The sequence below is a fragment of the Berghia stephanieae genome, chromosome 2 (assembly GCF_034508935.2).
Source record: "Berghia stephanieae isolate SIO BIC M18660-M18661 chromosome 2, UCSD_Bste_1.3, whole genome shotgun sequence".
NCBI lineage: Eukaryota > Metazoa > Mollusca > Gastropoda > Nudibranchia > Aeolidiidae > Berghia > Berghia stephanieae.
In genome coordinates, this window is record NC_088361.1 from 42,153,596 (window position 1) to 42,178,595 (window position 25,000).

Consider the following 25,000-nt stretch of genomic DNA (forward strand, 5'->3'; position numbering starts at 1 on the left):
TTCTTCTTCTTCTTCTTCTTCTTCTTCTTCTTCTTCTTCTTCTTCTGCTTTGCTCATAATCCACCTACAACCCATCTTCCTCCTCATGCCCCAATCTCCCTTTTCGTCTTCATCTGATTATTTTGCTCTGATGACCTCTGTTTGGGGTTTAGTCGCCTCTGGGACTCCCACTGAGTTTAGTTGGTCTACAAATTCAATGTGTGTCAACAGTCACAAACAGATTTGGCTTTCTACTCCATTTTTATTACATTGTTTATTTGAAACATTATACTTGAAATGAAAATAAATATATTTTTATTGATTTCAGCCATCATCCTGATCTTGTCAGTTTACAAATTTTATTGAATAATGCTCTTTCTTTTTTATATATAATTCTTAGGAAGAATTATAAAATAGAGGAAAAATGATTTTCTTAATATTACTAATCCCATCTTACTCTTACTGTACAAAAATATTTTCCTTTGAATTCGTTTTGCAATATTAAAACAAACTTGACTTATCTTGACTCTGCAGCTCTCTTATAGGGAATTTGATTACTGCTAAAACAAAGTGACTGTATTTCTTCCTTTTGCTTTTGTTGAGGGGAAAGGGTGGGGGAATCGGTGAATCTGCAGAATGCGAAGAATCTAAAAATTCAGGTCATTAAAGCATATCATTTTCAGGAGAATCCTTACAACTCAACTGTTAGAGCACCTTTGAGACTATCAAATTTGAGCTTCATGGGTTTATGACTTTGGAAAGGAATGCATGTCATTTCGTCTGTATAACAGTTTTCATTGACACAAGTGGGGATCTAAGCATAGAAAATTGCTCGAGAGAAATCTTTAATAATTTTTATTTTAGATGGTATTCATAGATACATTGTTGTTTTATGATCAAACTTAGCACAATACTGCTTTTTTTTTTTTTTTCAATGTGCTGGTCTCCCAGGGTTCCATTGTTTTCATTTCCATTGACACAAGTGGGGATCTAAGCATAGAAAATTGCTCGAGAGAAATCTTTAATAATTTTTATTTTAGATGGTATTCATAGATACATTGTTGTTTTATGATCAAACTTAGCACAATACTGCTTTTTTTTTTTTTTTTTCAATGTGCTGGTCTCCCAGGGTTCCATTGTTTTCATTTCCAAACATCCCATAATTTTTGGTGTCCTCTGATAGCATTTGATTTTATCTGAGTGTGTTCCATAAAACAATCCACGGTGTCAAGTGATTGAATTGGCCTTCGAGGTTTTGAAATGTAATCCATATCAATATTTACAATACTTTTGTTGATGTGCAATGCTGCCCCCTGTTGGGTTAGATACCCCCCAGAGATAGTCACTATTGACATTTAACCTTGTTTTATTAGATTCAATCCAGATATTCATCCTTTCAAGGTTCAGAAAATTTTCTAGTCTCATATTAAAACCGTTCTGGTGTAAATGTGTTATTACTGGTTGTCTCAGATGGACCTGGCTAGCGTACGTTGATGATTTGACTCGCATTCTAATGTTATAATTTTGGAGTTTTTAAAATTGTGTTCTCTTATGCTATTTCAGTTTTATAATAAAACACCTATGTTGCATTGCAATTTGATATGTCTCATATTTTTGGGATTTGGTTAGTTTTCCATTTTGGTTTTGGTTTGTTTTTGTTTGTTTTTTTAAAAATTAATTTATAGTTGCTTGGAAACATGAGGCAATCAAGGGAAGTTACACACATCTGATCTTTTGTGTCATCTAGTAGGGGTCCTTATAGATCAGTCAATAGAACTTTCACTTCACATGCAAATTGACCAGTATTGATCCCGACTACAGTCAGAATTTTGCTGACCCCCTTGTCCACTGAACAGTGAATTAGGTTTGTTAGAGCAAGTGGAATGTACTTTGTTTGAGACTAACATCCTACCTAAAGGGTTGCAAAGCAATATGTATTGATCAGTTAACAGGGATAAACTCTTCCAGCTGTCATCTGGTAAGGAAGGCTCCAATGAGAAAACTGCGTAAAACATGTTTTGTTTATTTGTTTTTTTTTTTTTTGGGGGGGGGGGGGGGGGGGGGGGGTTATTTCTTCTTAAAGAGAATCCATAAATTATTGTTTTATCTTTCAAAATGCATTATATATCTATATTTTGGGGAATTAAACGTTTGGTAAAACAGTTTCATCCCTATTTAAGAACCCTATTATAATTTGATTTCTTTTCTTGTAATGTGTATAGGATATGTTCATACAAAAGATCTGATTTCTCAGAGCTTGACCCAAGATTTTGCCTTGAGAGCAGTATCTCTCAACGATTTTTCGCTTAGAGCTTAATTGAATATAAGCAAATCAAACCTAATTTAATAATAATAATAATAATAATGAAGGTTGAAATGCACATATAGCCCAGTTTCCAGTTCATACCTTGAAAACTTTATAAAGGAGTCACATGCCAAGCTGTCATATCCTAGTTTCGCCAACATTAACAACCATCCGTACCACAGGTAGAAGTTTTAACTTTCCAGTCAGTTGTTGGAAAAAGATATGTTTTAAAAAGTGTTTTATGCCTTTCACTCAGACTTAACGTTAGTTAAAAGATGTCTTCTTTATGATATGATTAGCTTCTCTGGGGAAAAATTGAGGTTGCAACTATTCACCTGTGATCCAAATTGAAAATAATGATAACAGGATACAGTAATACTTACTTGTATGCAAATCATTATTAATTGTGGAGTCCTGTTCTGCATGTGCCTTCACTTTTTTGGAAATTAATTGAACCTCTTTACTGTTTTAACTCATTTGTGACTACTAATGAGACATCAACTTACTAATGATCAATGTAATTTAGCTTGCATGTTTGCTTTGAAAGAATCTTTTAGTTCAACTCACTTTTGAAATAGCCTTAATATCATTTATATAAATAATCCATTTTAAAATTTTTTACTCAAGTTCATTGATTTTTTAAAATGTCTGAATAGCTAATTTTGTGTTTTTTAGCTCTGATTGAATTACAATGGGGGTCAATTTCCTTTCAAATAAATTTTATGATTGAAATTATACCCTTAATGGTATATTTTACACATACACTGAGAAAGTGTGGTACATATTAACTTTTAAATTCCAGTTTGCAAAATTTTCTTGATGTCTCTCCAAACAAATTTCATTCGTCATTTTATTTAGTTTTAAATTTCCTCTTTTGTTTTAGGTTGTTAGTTCAACCAATGGAGAGCTCGCTCCTGAAGACCCAGGAGGCCAGTCTAACACTCCTATCACTGCCCAGCCAGAAGTGGAAATCAACGATGAAACAAAGTATGTCATCATTTTTGTATCTCCTTTAGCCTCTACTTTGTGTCAATCTCAAATTTTTGATAAGAAAAGTTCACTAAATCAGTTTGCGTTCAATGATATTAAATTCTTCACTGGTGGGATTTTCCCCATTGGCTGTTTGCTCCTTAATAAGATTCAGAAACATCATTGACATGTGGACAGATGTTTGAATATTGATATTATATGCTCATGTTACGTGGGTTTTGTTGTTTTTTTCATTTTGTCTTTATGAAACTGATTTTCAACTCACCCATGGCTCTCAACATATAGCTGGTCTTTTTAAATGTTTTTGTAATGTTATATTTTGTATAGTTGAGAAAACTTAGTTCTAATTTAAAAAGAAAAATAAGTAGAGAATTTAATTTTGTCTGTGGTATTGCATACAATATCATCACAAATGATTAATGTTTGAAGAAATGTAAATATGTATATAATTTTTTTTGCTTTGTTATGACGATGCAATAATTTTGAATTGGGGACTCTTCCGCAGCTTGCTATTGTTATTTTAAAAATGTATGTTAGCTAGTAGTTGTGGTCTTGAATTGGCAGAGGAGCACTATTTCTCTGTGCTTACTTTTGTGGTAATTTAACTACACCTTTTGAAAGAGTATGGCATGATAAGTCAATTTCAGAACAGACTTTAGTCGATGTACTTACCTATCCTTTCCATGGACGTCATCTTCTGTCTTCTTGCAGGTGCTGTTTCTTTCGTCGGCGCAAGAAGAAGAAGGGACGTCGAAGTTAAGGCAAGGTTTAGTGCATAATTTGTTTATATTTTGTTTGAATCCATTCAATGTACACTTAGTCTAGTTTACATCCAACTAACTCATGTTTAACACTATGACTAAACTAAATCTCTCTCTCTCTCTCTCTCTCTCTCTCTCTCTCTCTCTCTCTCTCTCTCTCTCTCTCTCTCTCTCTCTCTCTCTCTCTCTCTCTCTCTCTCTCTCTCTCTCTCCCTCTCTCTCCCCCCCCCCTCTCTGCCTCTTTCTCTCTCACTTCCCCTCCCATCCCCTCCTTTTTTCCTATTGTTTTGTTTTAAATTTTATTTTTAAATTTTCATTAAAGTACATTGTAAAGACCAACAAAGAAAATATAGTTGTTTTTTAAAATCTTTATCAATAATTTCTTTGTTTTATTGAAATAACATGGGGTGAAACTGAAGCACAGACGCACCTTTGTTATTTTCACCAATTCAAGCCTGTTCATTGTTTGTACTCACTTCAACTAATTGAGTTTAAATCACTTGTGTCCAGTTTTAAGAAAAACTTAGAAAAAAAATTGCCTTCGAGCCACTCACCATCACCAATCTGCGACTGCTCATATATTCATTGATGATTTACTGCATTGTTATTACTAAAAGGGAAGAATCTAATCGAAATAAGATACATTTTAGGTTAACAGAAATGAGATACTTTGTTTCCTCTGCCTGTTGATTCAAAATAGCCACATATTATTTTATTGTCATAGTAAATTCCATGGACGCAGACTGAATTGAAGAATATTTTATTAAAATATACTTTTCAACTGTCCCTCACATAGCTGAGATAGCAAATAATTGGAAGTTTTAATGAAATGTTGTTTATTTGTCAAGCTGTTTGGGATTTGTAGAGAGTTGGTCTTGTCTTTTACTTTTTATGTTCATGGTGAATGTGGTCTTTGATTTTTATTCTTTTTTTTTTTCTCTTCAGATGCTGTGGATGTTTTCATTGGAAAAGCTCGTCAAGAGCACGTACAAAGTCAAAACGACAAAAATGACAGAATGTGCCGCCAAATCGCCAAAGAGACACTGAGCCATTGAAATACCCTCATGAGTTACACGATGCCACTTCTCCAGATATATCAGACGCTGGTCCGTCTGCTCCTTTCCATAACGATGAAGACCATGACCAAATCACCCCAAACCAGCCTATTTTAACAGCCACTCGTAGTTCTGGTGCTTTGTTTGGCCATCTGAATCAGACTTTCCTCTGATGTTTGTGACACTGATTAATTAAAGTAGTGGAACCTCATGATACCCCAGACCTCTTAAATAGATCTCAATTCACCAGATTTGCCATGCTGCTAATATTTTTTTAAAAATTTAATATCTCTATCATGGAAGTTGTTTGGGTTTGTTTTTGTTTTTTTGTTTTTTTTTGGAAAATTTAGAATGAGAGTTCTGTTTGAAGAGTTACCAATAGATTATTACCACTTTTATACAGTGTCGTATGTAGACAGATTGTCACAAAATATTATTGTCTCTCTCTTTCTCTCTCTCTGTGGTTGGAAGCTTTATAATACATATGGAAATTATTAATTTTTTTAAACCCTTTTTGACACATATATTTAGTTAAGGTTCTTGAGGTTCTGCTAAACTTTTTAACCCCCCCCCCCCCCCCCCCCAACCCACCTTTATGGTCACTTCCTTATCATGCAAAATAGTGTCAATATATACAATTAGATTGGTATTTAACTGACTAAAAAATTTAAGATTAGAGAACTAAAAAAAAACAGAATTGTTTTCCTTGTAACTTACAGAGGCTCATTTTTGTTGACAATTATTTGTTTCTACTTAATAATTTTATAGATTACTATTATTATTACTACTTTTGTTGTTATTATTATTATCAATACGGTACGAATTATTATTTAGATGATATTTTGTTTAGAATTGTTGGGAGGGGGTGGGGTATTGAAGCCCGGTCTCAAATTTTTCATTGTTTTTATAAGTGCATGCATTCATTTAGCTTCTGCAATTATTTTTTTTTTTTCCAAACAAGAAGAAAAGGAAAACAATGCAAAACAAGTATTATCTTTAGTTTCAAGGATCATGATAAACACTTTTTTCGTGTTTGGTTTGTATTAATGGCAGTCTGTGCGAAGTTCTTCATTTGCATTATTCTTTGCAGTTGCTGTTTCAATTTTTTATTTTTAAGTTGAATTGTTATGGACCAGACAACAAATGTAATAGAACTGTTATTGTTGGTAGTTCTGTGTTTTTACTTTTGGAGAGAGTAATGCCATACCCAATCTCTCAGTGATAAGCTTACTTTAATATGTTTAACAATGGCCTCTTAATACAGGCATGACTGCATAGATTTATTCCTTGTCAAGTTCTGATTGGTTAACTTTGTGTCTGAAATGGGTTTAAAGGCTGGAAAAGGCTTGTTCATTTTGTTTTCTTTCAATAATAATGTATTTCACCGACCATTGTGTTGATAATAGCCCTTGCTCTGCAGTGGTTTGGCGGCCAACTGTTTGTATCTTGCTTGTATAAACAATTTTCTAAATGAGCTTAACCTTTTTATTGTTGCAATTTCTTATTCTTCTCAATAACAGTACACTTTCATTGCATCCAGTTATCTTGACAGATGCGTGTATTACTAATGTACTACAGGCGAAAAAAAAAAAGATATTGTTGAAATTTATTTATTTAAAGCTTACAATGATAAGTTGCTGTCTTTTGATCTTTCTTGCATTGTCGCAATCTTTCCCTTTGTCACCAGAAAGTAGATACATATTTTATACTTAAGTCCTCCCTAACCTGAAACAGATGAATTTGACAACAAATTACCGTAGATCCAGAATAATTTGATATTATTAGTCACATTTTAATCATTAACACATTTATTCCATTACGTCATTTCAGTTTGTTCATGAAATATCTACACACATAAGATTGTGTACACAATATAAGCTAATTTGTGATCTTCAGTGTCTTGAAGGCAAGATGGACTGTCTTCATACTTTGGTAGTCAGTGCTTTCAGGTGTAAATGATTTAGTGGAAAATCTCTTAAATTTGCTTTTGCTTACTTTAGACATGACTGGACGTTTTAGTTTTTTGGTTTTTTTTGGTTTGTTTTTCTAGCTTGGGAGGAATGGTTACATTGGTTGATTTGATTACATTATAAATTGTGATTGTTTCGCCTAAGGAGTGATGAGACAATGTCTGTTGTTATTTATTCTTCTGACCTCATCATACTCTCACTAGTAAAAAAATTATCATGTTGTGATTTTAAGCGTGGAGGTTACAGTTGTTCATTTAGTATTTATGATAAATGAAATGATGAGGACAACAATTTCTTATTGGATGAATGTTTGAAAGATGTGTTGAAGAAAGCAAACTGGAATTTATGTCAACAAAGTGAACATTGACATTTACCAATGCACGGTTTTATGTAAAATACAGTGGAAAAAAGTCAAGACAACTTTCATGTGACGTGGTGCGTATTATTTGTGACTCTATTGTGTATATTTAATCTTGGTTGTAACAAACGTGTTACTTATTTGTCAAAGAAAAGGCAGTATTTGAAGTATAGTTGACTCCTACATTGGTAAACGATTTCTCTACATACTTGATTTCTTTGTGTGGATGATGATCTCATCTGTGTATTTGCACATAGCTAAAATTCTGTTGAGATGTCAACTTTTTTTTTTTTTTTCTCACCTCCACATGTTCCATGTTGCAATCCTCATGCTGTCTTCACTAAGAGAGCAGTATTGGTGATGTGTGTGTGTGTCTCTGGCTCATCTGAAGCTGTTGTCATTCCTCTTGCTACTGCCCTTTCTTCGGGGGAAACCTGAATCGCAGGTTTAGAAATTACGTCTGGAATGCATTACTTAGTTTAGCCATTCAAATTTTTTAAGGCGTACTGTTTTAACTTACATATATTCAAATTGAAGAAAACTGATATAGGTGAAAAGTTAAAGCTTGCGCCCTTTTTTGATGATATTGATGCGGCAGCACTGGGGTGGGGTCCTCTGATCTCACATTGTGGATTGAGAAGTCACTATTTCTGTCTACACTCCCCCATATCTTTTCCCTTTCCATGTTGCTCTATCTTTGTTCTTGGATTGATTTTGCTCGGGGGATTTCTTAACTGGGAGGGAGACAGTCAAAATATATAGTGCCTTTTTTTTTGTTTTGAGAGCTGTTTTTTCCCCTTGTAAATCAACTCTCTGTTAGATACGATTGTAGTTATTATTTTTGAATATATTGTATTTTGTAATCATTTGAGTGTATCTATCATAAAAGGGTACTTTGCTTGTTCCTTGGGACTTAAAGGTACTACCAAAATAGGCACAAAGGTGGATTGCTTGATCCAGTCCCCTTTGTCGTGCATCTTTTTTGTTGCTTTTAACTTCAGATCTACAAATTTTCCTCTATCATCTTCCTTTTTACTTGCGCTAAAATTACCTAATTGTGTCGCAAGCGCCATAATACCCTTAACTCTCTCGAGTTCATATGCATGGAAAATCAAACAAATTTGTTCGATTTTCCACAAGAGTGAACTCGAGAGAGTTAAAACCAAAAACAGATTTTTAGTCACCTATGTCTTACTTTTTCTTGGCTTCTTTTAAATTTAAATGGCTTCTTTTAAATTTAAATGTAGAATTTTTTCATTTTCCCATTTTCTTCCGTTTTACTGGAATGAAATGACCTGAAAGAGTCACAAGCGCCATAAAACCCTCAAAAACGAAAAATAGTAAGCTATTTGATGCTTTTGACAACTCCTCTCGAAAATGGATTAAAAAATCGTAACATCTACTCTTTCAGCCTGCAAAAATTTTAATCAAATAGTTGACCGAAGATATTCATTAAACCTTCCTTTTCCCTGTGGAGGATTTTCTCTCAACATTTTATCTACTGAACAACTGGAACTTGCTGTTTGTGCGCGTTTTCTGTAGTAAGTAGCTGTAGTATTTCAAAAGTTGAGAAGTAATTCTTTTGTACTGTCCACATTGCGTTGTATGTGTGAGGCATATGATTGGTCGGTTTATTTTGTGTGAATTTATTAAATTACTTTTTTAAGTATTCATTCAGACGTTTGAGGGGTTTGAGAGCAAAGTGCCCATGAGAGTTTATATTGTGTATGTAGTTTCATTGGCTTAACAGGACAAATAACCTGGGTGGGGTTCCTGACCTCCCATAGAGGGCAGGGAGGTACATACTGTGTCTTCTCTCCTCCAATATCTGTTTTCCAACATGCTTTCTGTCTTTATCTTGGAATGGGATTACTTGGTTTTGTCCTGGCCCTGGCCGGATACCCTGACTGAGAGGGAAACAGTCAATTGTGTAGTTAGTTTTGGGAGATGATATTTTTTTCCTTGTAAATCGTCTCTCTGTTATGTACTGTATTATTTTTACTTTTACTTATGTATGATTTGTAAACAATTGAGTGTGTTCCTCATGGCGGGGACCTGTGCTTATATCTGGATGAGACATTTAGTGATCTCAAACTAAGTACACTGATGGTGTGCTCTTGGAATCTACATCTGTTCCCTATTTGAACCAATTCCCCTTTGTCTGCCTTATTCTTGGATGCTTTAATTGTAATTCTAGAACTTTTTACTATCCCATTTTCTTCCTTTTTACTGGCGCTGATATGACCTAAATGTGTTGCCAGCGCCGTAAAACCCCTAAAAACAAAAACAAAACAGGACAAATAACAATGCGAGTGTGGCTGTATTCAATGCTGCCTTTGTTTTAATATGGGGTAGATTGATTTATTGATGTAAGCATTGCCTCCATCTTTGTATTTTAGCATCATGTAATATAATCATTATGTACATAACGAAGCTTCGAAGTGATGATGATGATGTTAATTTGATATGTATGACCCTTTGTACAGAAAATGATGTGGTAAAAGTTTGCCCTGTTTTATTTTTATTTTATTTTTTTTGTTATGTTTTTGTTTTTGAGATGTTGTCCATGTTACATCACTCTGTACATTTTTTACATAAATCATGTAATGTAATTATTTTACCTTTTGTCTTATATGGAATGAATAAATGATTGATCTACAGAGTAGACCGGATTTCCTTGTTTAATTTTTGATTTACAAATGCTCTCTTCTCTCACTTGACTTATAACTTTAAAGCAGGACATAATTTGAAGGGACTGGGTGGGGATCCTGACCTCCCATAGCGGGCAGGGAGGTACATACTGTGTCTTCTATCTGTTATCCAACATGCTTTCTGTCTTTGTCTTGGAATGAGATTACTTGGTTTTTTCCTGGCCCTCGTCGGAGTCCTGGCTGGGAGGGAAACAGTCAAATGCATAGTTATTGTTTTGGGAGATGATATTTTTTTCCTTGTAAATCATCTCTCTGTTATGAATTATTATATTTGTTATTTTTAATGTATAATGTAAGCATTTAAGTGTATTCCTCTTTGTTGGATTTCGTACTTGTGTCCGGGTGAGGCTTATAGTTATAGGTGATCTCAAACTAAATACATTGGTGGTATGCTCTTGGAATCTACATCTGATCCCTATTTGTTCCCAGTTCCCCTATGTCTTACTTTCTCTTGGGTGCTTTAATTGTAATTCTAGAACTTTTTACTATCCCATTTCCTTCCTTTTTACTTGTGCTGATATAACCTAAATGTGTTGCAAGCGCCATAAAACCCTTAAAAACATAAAAAACAATTTGAAGAGATGGATGTAAGCTTTTTAAGCTCACCTCTCCCTCCAGTGTTGCCCCTTATGTGACTTTTTTATCTTGTACTGGAGGGTACTACTGGATCTGACACATGCTCGTTCAGTGACCGTTCGCTGAAGGCGAAACTAACTGGGTAGGGTTCCTGACCTCCCATAGTGGGCACTTCCTGTCTCCTCTATCCCCTTATATTTGTTTTCCAACTTGTTTTCTGTCTTTGTCTGGGAATGAGATTACTTGGTTTTGTCCTGGCCCTGGCTGAGAGGGAAACAGTCAAATGTATAGTTAGTTTTTGGAGATGATATTTTTTTCCCCTTTTAAATCATCTCTCTGTTACGCACTGTATTATGTTTTGTATACATATGATTTGTAAACTTTTGAGTGTATTCCTCTTAGTGGTGATCTGTGCTTGTGTCTGGGTGATACTTTTAGGTGATCTCAAACTAAGTACTTTGATAGTGTGCTCTTGGAATCTACGAGGGCTCTTTCATAATTAACCGAAAAATGCCTGTAAAATCCGCGTTTTTTATGCTATCAACAAAATTATTGCACGTGTTCATACCTTGACTCGTCCTTCATTTTTCTACGTAACAGCCAAGTCTGTCGACACACTTCTGCCAACGCCGCACCATGGAATAGATACCCTCTTGGAAGAAATTTCCGTCAAGGTTTTGTAGCCATTTCCGCACATGGTCAACAAGCTCTTCATCGACATCAAAGCGCTATCCTGCCAGCTCACGTTTCAGTGGCCCAAAGAGGTGATAATCAGATGGTGCGAGGTCTGGACTGTGTGGTGGGTGTGGCAAAATCTCCCATCCATATTTCTCTAGCCAACCTTGCGTCACTCGTGCTGTGTGGGGTGTAGCGTTGTCGTGTTGCAAAATGACCCCGTTGGTCAACTGCCCTGGGCGCTTTCTGCGAATGGCCTCCCTAAGCTTGTCAAGAGTTTGGCAGTACCTTGCAGCATTGATTGTTTCTCCAGGTTGTAAGGTTTCGAACAGAATAACACCACGACTGTCCCAGAAAACAGTTCCCATTATTTTCTTTGCTGACCGCATGACTTTGAATTTCTTCGCGACAGGTGAGGATGGATGTTTCCATGTCATCGAATCTTGCTTTGTTTCTGGGGTGCAATGGTGCAACCAAGTCTCATCACCGGTGACTATGCTGTCAAGAAAAGTCACATCGTACCCTAGAAAGTCTCCGCCGGCGTTGGCAGTATGCCCGTGAACCCTGCGTGAGCTCTTGCTTCTTCTCAAAAGTTCCCTGCAAATGTCCAATCTTTGTTCTTTATGATTGTCTGTCAATTGCTTAGGAACCCATCTTGCGCTGACTTTTCTGTAGCCAAGTTCATCAAATTCAATTCTATGGGCAGAAGTTTCCGAAATTTCAAGACTGCTTGCGATTTCATGAAGTTTCAACCTCCTGTCTTGACGAATAAGCTCATCAACTCCATTCACATTGTCTTCTGACGTGGCAGTTATCGAACGCCCTCTCCCTTCCCTGTCTGTCAAGTCGGAATGGCCGGCTTCAAACAAATTACACCAGTGATAGACTTGTGTACGGCTTATAACATGCTCACCATATACACTCTGAAGTTCTTTATGAATTTCGGTAGGATTCAGACTTTTGGCGTTCAAAAAACGTATGACAGCTTTGATTTCCTCCTTTGACCAAGTTTCAAGGTGGGCCTCCATCTTTAAAATCGTCTAGAAAATCATTGTGCAAAATGATGCACTTCATAATTTCTGGGAATATCTGTAAGGAAATAAAGAATATCATGTCGTTTACAGAATTAAAAAATCTCCACTGGTTGCTGAGCAATGGGCATTTTTCGGTTATTTCTGAAAGAGCCCTCGTACATAATATGTTTCCTATTTGAACCAATTCCCATTTGTCTTCCATTTTCTTAGGTGCTTTCATTGTAATTCTAGAACTTTTTTCTTTCCCATTTTCTTCCTTTTTACTGGCTCCGATATGACTTTAATGTGTTGCAAGCGCCGTAAAACCCTTAAAAACAAAAAAGTCGAAACTATGAAATGTCTCAGTTGGAGAGGCCACCCCTTGTGGTTTGTACTCGGGTTGCTTAATGCTTCAGATCATGGGAGCCCTTTCTGTATGAAACGTGCTGGGGTCGGGGTTATGAACGTGTTTCTTTATTGACACAAGGGATTGTTCAGTTGGAATCTACTTGTTTGAATTCATCTTTTCTTTCTATTTCTCGAAGGCTCTGGTCATAGGGGTGGATGGAATTTCAAGTTGGGCTGACTAGGTGGGGTCTGTTGACCTCCCATGGTGAGCAGGATGTCACTTGCTGACTTCTATCCCCCTCTATCTGTATACATAGTGTTAGTTTTGGGAGCTGATATTTTTTTCCTTGTAAATCATCTCTGAACTTATCTTGTAAATATTTCAGTGTGTGTATTTCTCATTGAGACCCTATGCCGGTGTCTGGATGAGACTTAGGTGATCTCAAACTAAATACACTGATGGTGTGCTCTTAGAATCTAAATCTGTTCCTTATTTTAACCAATTCCTCTTTATCTTACTTTTTCTTGGGTAAATTAATTGTAATTATAGATTATTTTGACTATCCCATATTCTTCCTTTTAACTGGCTGATATGACCTAAATGTGATGCAAGCGCCGTAAAACCCTTAAAAACAAAAAGTTAGACTGGTTGGTTTATTTCTGGGTGGGGTCTTGTTCTCCCAGAGTGGGTAAGGAGGTCACTTCCTGTGTCTTCTATCCCCCTTTATCTTCTCATCTGTTTTCCAACTTTGTCTAAAAGTTTTGGGAGATGATAATTTTCTCCTTGTAAATAATCTCTGTTGTATACTATTATGCTTTTGTTTTGAATATAATGACTTGTAAGCATTTGAGTGTATTCCTCTTATTAGAATCCCCTGCTTGTGTCTTGATGAGACTTTCAGGAGTAATGTAAATGGTGCTGCTCGAAGCTCGAAGAAATAAATAGCAAAGTGAAATTGAATGTAAGCTTTTTGAGCTTTATATAGCGCAATATCCACTAAATGTGCTCAAAGCGCTTTAAAAGGGGTCCCTGGTCAACAGCAACAATTAACATTTAGGAGGGGACATGACGCCTGTTAGGCGATATTACAATTTTTCGGACAAAGACAACGCTGTTAACGACCAGGTACTCATTTTACACCTAAGTACGGTGAGAGTATGTGAGTAAAGAGCCTTTTCCAAGGACTCAACTATGCGCCGAGCGCGAGGCTCGAACCCAGGACCTTCCGATCCGAAAGCGAGTGTCATACCACATAGCCGCAAGCTTCAATTTAATATACGAAAACATAAAATGGCCGTTTGGGGTTTCCCCTTTATCAACAAAACAGGATGAATCTCTCTGAATCCATCTCGAGCCTGTTCAGCTACCTCTTTTTTCGACGAGGATTCCATGAGGGAACTTAGGACGGGCACAGGGATTGGGTTGGAATTTACTTGACTACAGTATTCCTCTTCTGATTCGCTTTTTTTATTTTTTGAGGGGGGCGGGGGAGGACGGAGTTTGTGTGTGTGTGTGTGTGTGTGTGTGTGTGTGTGTGTGTATGTGTTTATATAAACAAACATATGCATCGATCATAATTCTTTCTCTTTTTTTTTTAATTGCCATTGCAAACAAACTCGATAATTTTATTTATCTAATCTCCATACTATCACTACCCCGAAGAGAATTCCTTCCAGTCAATTTACTGTTTACAGTCAGTTTACAGCTCATTTTGTCGTTATTATTTTTATTTTTTTCGATCAACGATTTTGGTGCCCTTAACACCATACGCTCTACTTAAGACTGAATTGTAGCCATATTAACGCCTACATTGGTGGCTCAAAAAGTATATATAGTCCAACACGTTCTCTTCGCTCTCTACTTGTATTTTGACCGTCTCGATTCCAAAGTCAAACTTCAGCAAAGAAGTTTTAGAGAACAACCTTCTTTTAAACTCTTATAAAACTCTTATAAAATTGAAAACTGATCTCTGAAGGAAATCCTTCATGCCAGACATTCCCAGTAATCCGATACTATTTATTGTATTTACATGTATGCCACCGTATTTTTGTTTAAACGTATGCCTTTCCGCCACGGCATCATAAGATATAGTCGCCTAAGCATTCCACGAAGGAATATTATAATTCATTAAACAAGATGTTTGATGTCAACAGGAATCACCCATGTTTTCCAATTGAGCAAATTGGGGGTTAATAATCTTGCCCAAGGAAAAAAACGAAAAGATTTTCGGTGTCTCTCTGTTTTCGTTGAAATAGAGAAAGGGCGACCACTTCTTTCTGACATAATAATTGATGGTCTTAGTGGATGATACTGGTCATTTAATATTTTAGTTATTTTATTTATACAAAATTTCTCGTATAAAAGATCTACATCGTCAACATCATTTATATAGCGTTTAATGGATTTTTTAATATTTGAATTTATTTTGTTCCTTTCCACTGCTAAGCAATTGCCTCCCCAAGCTGTTATACAAAATGACAAAACACTTTCGATTACTGCTCTATAAAATAATGTGCAGAGGGTTTTATCTATTCTAAACTGAGAGAGTTTTGATAAAAAAATATGTACGTCTGCACATCTTATGCCTAATTATTTTCAAGTGTTCATCCCACTTGAGCCTGTCATCAATCGTTACACCAAGGTATTTGTAGTGAGGAACTCGCTGGACGAATTGGTCCTTTAATTTTAACGGTTCTATCGGTTCCTTCACTCTCCTAAAGTCAATCACTAGCTCCTTTGTCTTGCTTATGTTAAGCTCTAGGTGGTGGGCATCACCATAATGATATGTTTACACTAATAATATCTGACGTCAGATTACTAAATCGTTAAATTTCAATAAAAATTAGATTCTTTAAAAAGAATAAATCCTTTAAGTATCTTTGAACATGTTTTTTATTCAAAGATGGCGAAAGCAATTTTCATTGAGGGGCAGAATAAAAGATTTCTTACACTCTTGCTTTTGGAATTCGAACTTTGTTCCCAACGCGGCACTCGCAAGCTCGTGCAGCGGTTGGGAATACGTCCGAAACTCCAAAAAGCAAGAGTGTAAGAATCGTGTATTCAACGATTATGTTTATAAAAAAAAAAAGAAAATTATGCCTTTTGCGCCACGATATCATAAGATATCGTCGCCTTGGCATTCCACGAAGGAATATAGATAACTCATCAAACAAGATGTCTGATGTCACAGGAATCACCCATGTTGTCCAAGTGAGCAAATTCGGGGTTAATAATCTTGCTCAAGGAAAAAAAACGAAATTGCCTGAAGCGGGGCTGGAACCCGGGTCATCCGGATCACAGTGCAATGCCTTAACCACTCGGCCACTTATGTTTGAAGAAATGATAATAGGGTTTTCCATGATTTAGAGGTGGAAGAATGGATACTATTTTGTGTTGGTTTGACAGGGTTATTTCCATTACAACATTGAGTCCATGACAATTTGTGATTTATCAGATTTTTACATAATATAATGCGGCTTTGTGGTGTGACACTCGCTTTCGGATCGGGAGGTCCTGGGTTCGAGCCTAGTTGAGTCCTTGGAAAAGGCTCTTTACTCACATTCTCCCATCGTACTCATGTGTAAAATGAGTACCTGGCCGTTGACAGCGTTGTGTCTGTCAAAAAAAATGTGTAATATCGCCTAACAGGCGTGTGAAAGAAAGAGAGAGAGAGAGAGAGAGAGAGAGAGAGAGAGAGAGAGAGAGAGAGAGAGAGAGAGAGAGAGAGAGAGAGAATAAGTAGGAGTGAAATATCTGTTCAATGTTGTAGTTATCATTTAACGTTATAACAAGTGTAACTAAATGACAAATTGCCATATTTATGGACAATAAAGATCTATTATTATTATTATTATTATTATTATTATTATTATTATTATTATTATTATTATTATTATTATTATTATTATTATTATTATTATTATAATATTTATGTTTCGTTCTACATGTTACGTGTTGCTGTTGGTCAGGGACTCCTTGTAAAGCGCTTTGAGCACATTTAGTGGATATTGCTCTATATAGAAGCTCAATATTAGTATGGCGATTAAAACAAAACTAGATTCCAAGGCCCATTGAATTTCGATTTAATTAGTTTTTACTATAAATATCACACGATGGTGTCTTCAAGATTGCTAATATTAATAAAAGTTGTTTTCAAGCTCAAACCACTGAAGTGTGGAAAACACATTTTTGTATCAATTTCACGGTTCATCGACAGTGCATTGATGTTATTGATTGATACCAGCATAACTGATCCCTCCAGACCCAAAGTATTCACAAAGCCCTTTGTGTCTGATGAAAGGGTGGCAAAACGGTGGCAAGAGTAGACTTATGTTCTTGTGTGTTGACAAGATCCGCGTTTTGGTTTTCGTTTTTTTGCGTTCAAAGAACCAAAACCCAGATCAAGAGAATGAAAAATAAGAAGAAAAGAAACATTTAATTTTGTTCTCTTTAAAAAGATGGAGCCAATCTGTTCAGTCAGGTCTCTTCTTCCTCAGTTTTGAGAGTTGAAAGACTTACCGATATTACAACATATTCTTACAATAGATGAGACACAGCATGTTGAAATGCCAGTTTCTTCTGTAGATTGTTTTCACCCCGAATCAGAAAATAAAGATATCGACAATTGTTGCAATATCATTATTTTGCTCTATACTTATTCTCTCCTGGAAACATACAAAATTTGAAAGAAAAAAAAAATTATTTAAAAAACAAAAACAAGAGAGAGAGAGAGAGAGAGAGAGAGAGAGAGAGAGAGAGAGAGAGAGAGAGAGAGAGAGAGAGAGAGAGAGAGAGAGAGAGAGAGAGAGAGCAACATCAGCGTAAAAAAACAACAGCATTATAGGGGATTGCTATTAGTGCCGCGCTGAAGACCGGTCTGGACCGCGGTCCGACGGTCTTTTAGCTGTGAACCGAAGACCGGTCCCAGAGGGGAAGACCGGCGCCGGTCCTCACTTCTTATCACCTTTCAACTAGTGCGGGGCGGTCCTTGCAAGGACCACGGTCCTACGGTCTCGCGTCATAGCCTACTACTTCCCCAGCGATTCGTTGCTTCGGTTGCCTATCTTCCACCAATCACCACCCATCCCACTTAATTAATTGCACCCACCCCCCTTTGCCATACACTAAACGACACAGACGACCATACAGGCAGACGACCACCAACCTCCACTCCGCAAACCGCCCTTTCGTGTGTGAGATGGGGGGAACAGGAGGCGCACGCCTTGGACGATTCCATTATACGGGGTAAATTTCAAAATTTACTACACCATAATGATCGCAATGACAATGATCTATGGTGAAGGCATGACCCCTCTTCTCTAATGGGTTATTGTTTGAAATGTATGTGACTACAAAAGATGTGTGTGTTTGTGTGTGTGTGTGTGTGTCGAACCTAGCAAGTAGCAAATCCGATTTTTTGTTTTCTTTTGTCCATCTCTTGTCACCACTCCTTTCTATCGCAGTGTTGTCATTTAAAATAATACAATAATATTAAAATTTCGTTTGGTGTTTTTACTAATCAAATAATATGAGTTTCATTAGTTTCTTCCTTCCAAAAAACCCAGTTATAACGTCTGAATTTTAAAAAAGTCCAATAGAATATTTGGGGACCCCGATAGCTCAGTTGATAGAGCACTCTCTTTATACGCAAAGGGCCAGAGATCGATCCCGGGTGCAGTCGATTTTTTCTGAATCCCTGTCTACTCAGCAATGAATGGGTAGCTGAGTTTGTTAAATCTGGCGAAAAGTCACCATCGACCCCTCTTATAACCTCATCCACCCCCTCTTATTATAACTTCACGTCTCTCTCTTACTCTTCAGTGCTCGCTGCCCTCTAATGTGTGTGTGTGTGTGGGGGGGGGGGGGTAGGAGTTGCGTGTGTGTATCAACGCCACGAACAACTCGATCAACGCCTTGGGCGATGCCATTATCTCCGTTAATGGGGATAAATTTCAAATTTTATTAAATTATCGAAGTAACAATGAAGTACGGTGAGCAAATAAAGAAGGCATCACCCCTCTTCTCTAATTAGGTTACAATTTGAAATGAGTGTGACTACTCCGTGTGTTTTACTCCTGTAGGCCACGGTTTTCATCGTGTAGCGGTCTTTAACGGTTCAAGAATGAACGATCCCACGCTCTCAAAGGTCAAACCGGTTCGAATTTCCAACAGTCTCTCAGGAATGTTCAATGTCGAAAAGGACCGGTCCTTGCGGTCTTCATTTCCCAAGGACCGTAGGAACGTGGTCCTTAAGCTTGCCAAGGACCGCCCCGCACTACACTAATTGCTATCCGTTTTCATATGTTCTAATTTTTTTCCAGAAAGATCAACATCTCAATTCGAAATTGAATTACGAGCATTCTGAAATATGCGCAATCTACACACAACTATGGGCGTGTCATCACCGAGCCTCACTCGGAGGCTGTCCAATCATTGGGGCAGATTGAAACATCACACATAGTGCCCAGGTGATGCTTTAACCCTAATAGTTTGGCTAATTTATCCGTGAACAACAATGATAGACGAAGACGGAGACATAAAAATGGGCTACTTAACTCTAGTACCGCATTGGGGTCAACCGGAAATAACGACCGGTTCCCAGCACTTGCCTAGCAAGTTTGAATGACGTAGCTAACATATAGCGTCACTCGGGTTTGATCGCGTCATTTCTTACGTCAAAAACTAGCTTCATACTCAACCCAAACAGCTTAAATAAACTGTTTGCTGATTGGCTGAAACTAATAATATCAACCAATCAAACTTCGGCTTTTATTTCATAAAGAACACAATGGAATTTTTACTGAATCAAGGTCGGGTCTGTTACAACTGATGCCCGTGTCACTTGGAAAAGGTGTGTTACACTTAAACGACTGCGGCGTAAGTGACAAGTGAGTTGGGAATGGTGTGTTACGTTTATACAGCGGTCGAGGATCGGGGGTTAATCAAACTGAAAAAAAATGAAGAGCTGACCCTGATTGGAGATAAACACCCGAAGAGCTGTAATGCACTTTCGTGTTTTGAAGGGTGGTTATGATTTGTTCTTTTTTCATCTAATTTTTAAGCCTTTCAAGCATGTCTAGAGGCCGAAATCGGATCATGGAAAACCGAAAATTTGAAAACTGGCATTTGTGACTGATTGTATTCTGAAAATATATGCACAATACAGTACCGATAAGGATGAATTCTTTTTTATCTTATCTCCCTTTGAAATCTAAATTCACAAACCAACCTGACTATATTATATTGGCCAAAAATTTCCCTTCTTTACTTAGTGATTCCAACTGGAGCATAGAATGGACACCACTGCTTTGTTGTCTTCAAATTGATTTAATTTCCCTGTAGCGTCACTAGATTGTTGGTGGATTACTCAGGTCCCCAGTCAAAGGATTTCTTTATGAATCTTATCTTCTCCTCTTATACATTATGCCTGACAACACAGTTCCGCTTTTTCACTCATATTGACAGTGAAATGGGCATTTAGTTGATATATGTGTAAGACACCATTAGTCAACATTGCATACGATTGGATATTAACTAATAAAATGCCGTACTCTGGAAAAACGAGTATTTAAATTTAAAAAATTTGGCCAGAAAACTCATCCTTCAAATATCGATCGATTTAAATTACCCTAACCTTGGAGAAAAAAAAAAAATCTCTCAAACTTGGGACATCGGAAGATTCCCGGGTTGAGTGTTATTGAGGTTAAGGATCTGAGTATGACTCATTTCCCTTATAGCTTGGAGAGACGTTTCCCTATCTTGTACATGACCGAACTCTGATCGGGCCAAGCAATTTTCTCAAGTCATATAATTTCTACTATAAAATGTTTCAATATTTTCTTTTTAATTAACAAATTTAAAACGATTAAGATAAGGCTTAAATTGTATTTTTCATGGACTTGTTTTCGGGTAACGTGCACATATTATTTGCAGTTCTGATAGCCGGACGCAATTGTGGGCTTGCTTGTACATTGTTGAAATGGAGAATATTGAACGTTGGTTTGAGAGAATTTCCATGACAATAATGAAGGTATTTCCATTACAACAAAGAGCCAACAACCCATAAGAATTTGGATTGTTATACCAGCAAATGTAACCATATACGTCCGTTTCGGGGTTAAATTCCCCCCCCCCCCCCCCTGTTAAAAAATCTGTTTATTTTGAGACGCATGACGTCACCTGCAATTGTTTTGAATGCATTATATTATGTATATGAAAGAAATTAAAAAAGAACAAACGCTATCTAGATTTGGTCTCCAATGTAATCATTTAATAATGTTTATTTTACATCAAAACCAATGAAAGCGTTCAAGAAATGGAAGCATTTACGGGTTAAAAGAGGTTTATAAATTAAATGAAAGAAATAGGGCAACAGGTTTTGATTTAATTTGTTTGTTTTCAAATAAAGCACTGCACTGCAAATAAACACTCATCAAAACCCTCATTATGTACACACATTTTGGCTTAGGAATAAAAAAAAAATATTAACGTCATGGATTTAGTTTTCAGAGGAAAAAATCGTTACGTAAAGAAAAGAAAAATCCTTATTGGAACACCTTCTTTTGCCACGGGTAAAGTTCTTACATATAATAAGATGAATTCACTGTGTCAAGCGTCCTTTTCTAGTCCGTTGCATTGACACCATTTTTAAAAAGGACTAGGAGTGTAAACATGATGGGCTTTCTTCTCCAATATCTTTATACCAGCTAACATTTTGTAATCCGTCTGAGCCATTTTGTCCACGGGCCCGGAATTTATCCCGATTACTTATAGCGCTAAATGGACAATAACAACCATTTGTTATCCTTTGGATAGGACAGTGCTAAAGGACCCAGATAGCCAATCACTATTGGGTAGACAGGGTAGTGGTATCAGAAATTATAATATCTATACCTGGGACCGATGCTTCTTCCTTTGCTTGAAAACTGAGTGCTCTACCTACTGAGCTGTAGGGACTACCCCTCCTCCCAGCTAACATTAGGCACTCTCAAACTCTTTTTTTTTTTCTTTCTTTAAAGGAAAATAATTCTAATGTTCTCATCTCCAACCAAATTCAATCGCAAGGTGATTGAAAATCAGACATAATAAACATTGATCCACCTAATGTGTTGGGGAAAAAAACAAACACGCAAACAAAAAATGAGATAATATAAATAAATGAAACAATATTTGGCAAAGCGTGTATAAAATAAATAACTAACATTATATTTTTTTTTAATTGAAATGCTTCAACTCTTAAATACATTGTATTTATATACTTGTAACAAAAGTAACAACGACAGTGACAACTTCGACAGCAGCTACAACAACACAATAATATAGTCCAATTCCGAATACAGAATATTATGACTGTGCAACAAGTAAATATTTGTTGAGATATAATATAGTTTATTGATTTCCAAAAGTTAATGAGCAATTTGCAATTCTACGTGGTGATTGATAGATATATCACGCTGGGTAAGGTTGAAATGCAATACGGTTCTTTATACTAAAAAAAATGATGATGGTGATTATTATTATTATGATGTGACGACGACGATGTGATAGTGACGGTGATGATGATAATGATGATAATGGCGATGATGATGATGATGATGTTGATGATGATGATGATTTGGGAATGTTGAAGCTGATTCATCTACTCTGATTTACAACAGTATAGGGTAATGCGTTGCGAGTATTGAACTTCATTCTAAATAGTTTATGTACACAACCTAGTGTATAAAATCCTATTTGTTATAATTTTAAGTAAATAATAAATTGTATTGCTTATCACAACATTGCTTATCATAACATGTATACACGAAAAGTGCTGATCGACAAGTCGATAGTAACATAACGTTATCAAATAGTGCAACAGCCCTTTATAATTACATAAAGGATGTCAACGAATCGCAAGCAATTGTGTTGCTATCAATAATAAGTAATTAGGGACACACCTACTACACATGGTTGTCTAACAGCTACTGTGAAAATTGTGTGTTTCTCTCCTGTTTTCTGTTATCATAGAGTTATAATATGTCGACGAATTGTAAACGGTTGTGTTGCTATCAATAATAAGGAATTAGGAACACACCTATGCACATAATTATCTAACAACTGCTGTGTAAATGGTGTGTTCCTATCCTATTTTCTGTTATCATAGAGTTGCGAAGTTTGGTATATTAAATTAAAGAGGAAAGGGAAGAATGAGGGTAGAACTGAGAGAGAGAGAGAGAGAGAGAGAGAGAGAGAGAGAGAGAGAGAGAGAGAGAGAGAGAGAGAGAGAGAGAGAGAGAGATGTCTACAAAAATAAGGCGAGCTTTTGATTTCGACAAACATTCTAGTCAGTTATGCTGTTCTATTAACAAAACTATGCTACCCGTCAATATTTATCATTTAAGAGTAACTGACCTTTTTAATTTAATAATTTAAGAGCCTATAATCATACAAAAACATTATGGTATGTTCCAATGAAAAGGTGTATAAGTCCTCTTTTTTATTCGAAAAATGTCTCAGTAGTCAATGACAATGATGGTTTGATTTCGGGTCAAATTCAAAGCTGAATATTGTGTTTATTTATCAATTCATTTACTTATTGTTGAGTATAATAAGCCATATATGAAATTAATATTAGATATCGAAAGTAAAACAATCGGAGGGCTTTAACTCACTCAATCCTAGAGATTTTGCTACTTTTCAAAATTGGAAAAAAATGTATTAAAAATGAGCATGTGCATATATTTTTATTCAACTACCATTAACATGTAAAAGTGAAAAACATTAGCTTTGATACTACTCCTATAATTTGTCTCAGAAAAATCTAATAAATAGGCATGGGGTGGCAACAGTACCCCGAGTAAACTACGGATATAATCGGTGTTAGGGTTGAGTGAGTTAAAGTAAGTGGTTTATGTATTGAAGCAATGTAAAGCGCATCAAGTGCTTTATAACAGTGGAATTGCCCGATATCAATGTATAATTTTATTATTAAAATTTTATAATTTATAGTTGGATCTAGATTGTATTGACTAACTTACTTATAAAGGTTGAGAAAGAATACCATTTCTTTCAATTTCATCAAGGTACATAGGCGGAAGTAAATAATCTGACTGTCCTGCTTCAAACATTTTAACACGATTAATAAAGTCTTGGAAATGGAACTTGACATCTAGCAACCGCTCTCCGACGCGCTGTTTTGTCGCCTCCAACTGAGCGATGATCACCTCTCTAGCTCTGACCTCCCTCTGCCACCGTTCTATAATCTCTTCCATTTTGGCAATTTCCCCTTTGTGCTCGTCTCGCACCTCTTGCAATCTTTTATCAGCCAATTTCTGGGTGTAGTCTTGTGCTTCTTTTACTGCACGCAATCTCTCTTGGTCTTTCACTTGCTTCAGATTATCAAGAGCAGCCTTTTTATCGTCTGCTGCATTCTTCTTCAATGTAGCGACCTCAGTGGTGTGTTTTCTGGGGGAATATACGGATTATCATTGGATAGCAGTGAATGGGATTAAATTACCAAAGCCTACACAGTGAATCTAAAAACAGTAAAATTGTAAGGAAGAATACTCCCGGTGTTAATTTTAATCCATAATCTATCCATAGTTTATAGTTCATTGAGTTATTACAATTGAAGTATCTTTGTTTAAAAGAATTATTAATTTTTCGATTTTCTTCCTGGTCTATTTTTTAATTATTATTTTTTTCACCTTCTTTATTTATTTTCTTTATAGAGAGTTATAGGTAAGTTAGTTTTTCCTTTAAGTCTGTCACTGTGCATAAAACGATAATACGGCTTATCGAGAAAAATATAGTGGAGTTAGCCGTGTCTGCATTTGAATGAGGTATGAACAAACGAGAGTGTCACTTTTGATGCAAATGGTTATTTTTTTTTTTCATCGGTTTGTTCTTACTTCCAGATGTATCTTGTGGCATGTTTTGGGAGTTTGTTTGATTGTTGTTGTTTTTCTTTGTTTTTTGTTTTTTTCTTCGGTATGCATACCATTCCATAGACAGGGAATATTATTATCTTTAAGTGACAAGAACCGATCTGTTACCGTGGGAGTAACTCTCCCATGAGCGATTTGACTTGCGCGGCGGTTGGAACATTGACTTCTGGGAGGCCGCTGGATTTTGATGTACGGTTTGTTGTAAATAAACCTAAACACCACGGACCGTTCCGAACGATATGAGTAATGCCTTTGTTGATGAATTCGATAAATTTAATATTATTATCTCATTTGATTCCCCCCCCCCCCCCCAAAAAAAAATTAAATTTAA

General features: G+C 36.2%; 3 protein-coding genes across 40 annotated transcripts in view; 2 read left to right on the forward strand and 1 right to left on the reverse strand.

The window, feature by feature from the left end:
* The window catches only part of LOC144964907 (casein kinase I-like), a 39,862-nt gene extending 29,779 nt beyond the window's left edge, over positions 1-10,083 (forward strand). For 20 of the 38 annotated variants that reach the window (XM_078899659.1, XM_078899646.1, XM_078899673.1 and 17 more), the window contains 2 exons: positions 3,168-3,271; positions 4,981-10,083. In XM_078899659.1, coding sequence (XP_078755785.1) covers positions 3,168-3,271; positions 4,981-5,047 — 171 coding nt within the window. In that variant the 3' untranslated portion in view covers positions 5,048-10,083. Of the gene's footprint in view, positions 1-3,167; positions 3,272-3,985; positions 4,036-4,980 lie in introns of all 38 variants that reach the window. The other 18 variants (XM_078899681.1, XM_078899663.1, XM_078899651.1 and 15 more) reach the window with 1 other exon arrangement.
* Positions 10,084-20,989: 10,906 nt separating this feature from the next.
* LOC144964911 (uncharacterized protein C6orf163-like) overlaps positions 20,990-25,000 on the reverse strand; it is a 10,707-nt gene continuing 6,696 nt past the window's right edge. Inside the window, exon 4 of the mRNA XM_078899688.1 lies at positions 20,990-24,187. Within this exon, the coding sequence (XP_078755814.1) occupies positions 23,761-24,187 (427 nt within the window). The 3' untranslated portion in view covers positions 20,990-23,760. The remainder of the gene's footprint in view (positions 24,188-25,000) is intronic.
* The window catches only part of LOC144964910 (uncharacterized), a 25,585-nt gene continuing 24,741 nt past the window's right edge, over positions 24,157-25,000 (forward strand). Inside the window, exon 1 of the mRNA XM_078899685.1 lies at positions 24,157-24,275. Within this exon, the coding sequence (XP_078755811.1) occupies positions 24,225-24,275 (51 nt within the window). The 5' untranslated portion in view covers positions 24,157-24,224. The remainder of the gene's footprint in view (positions 24,276-25,000) is intronic.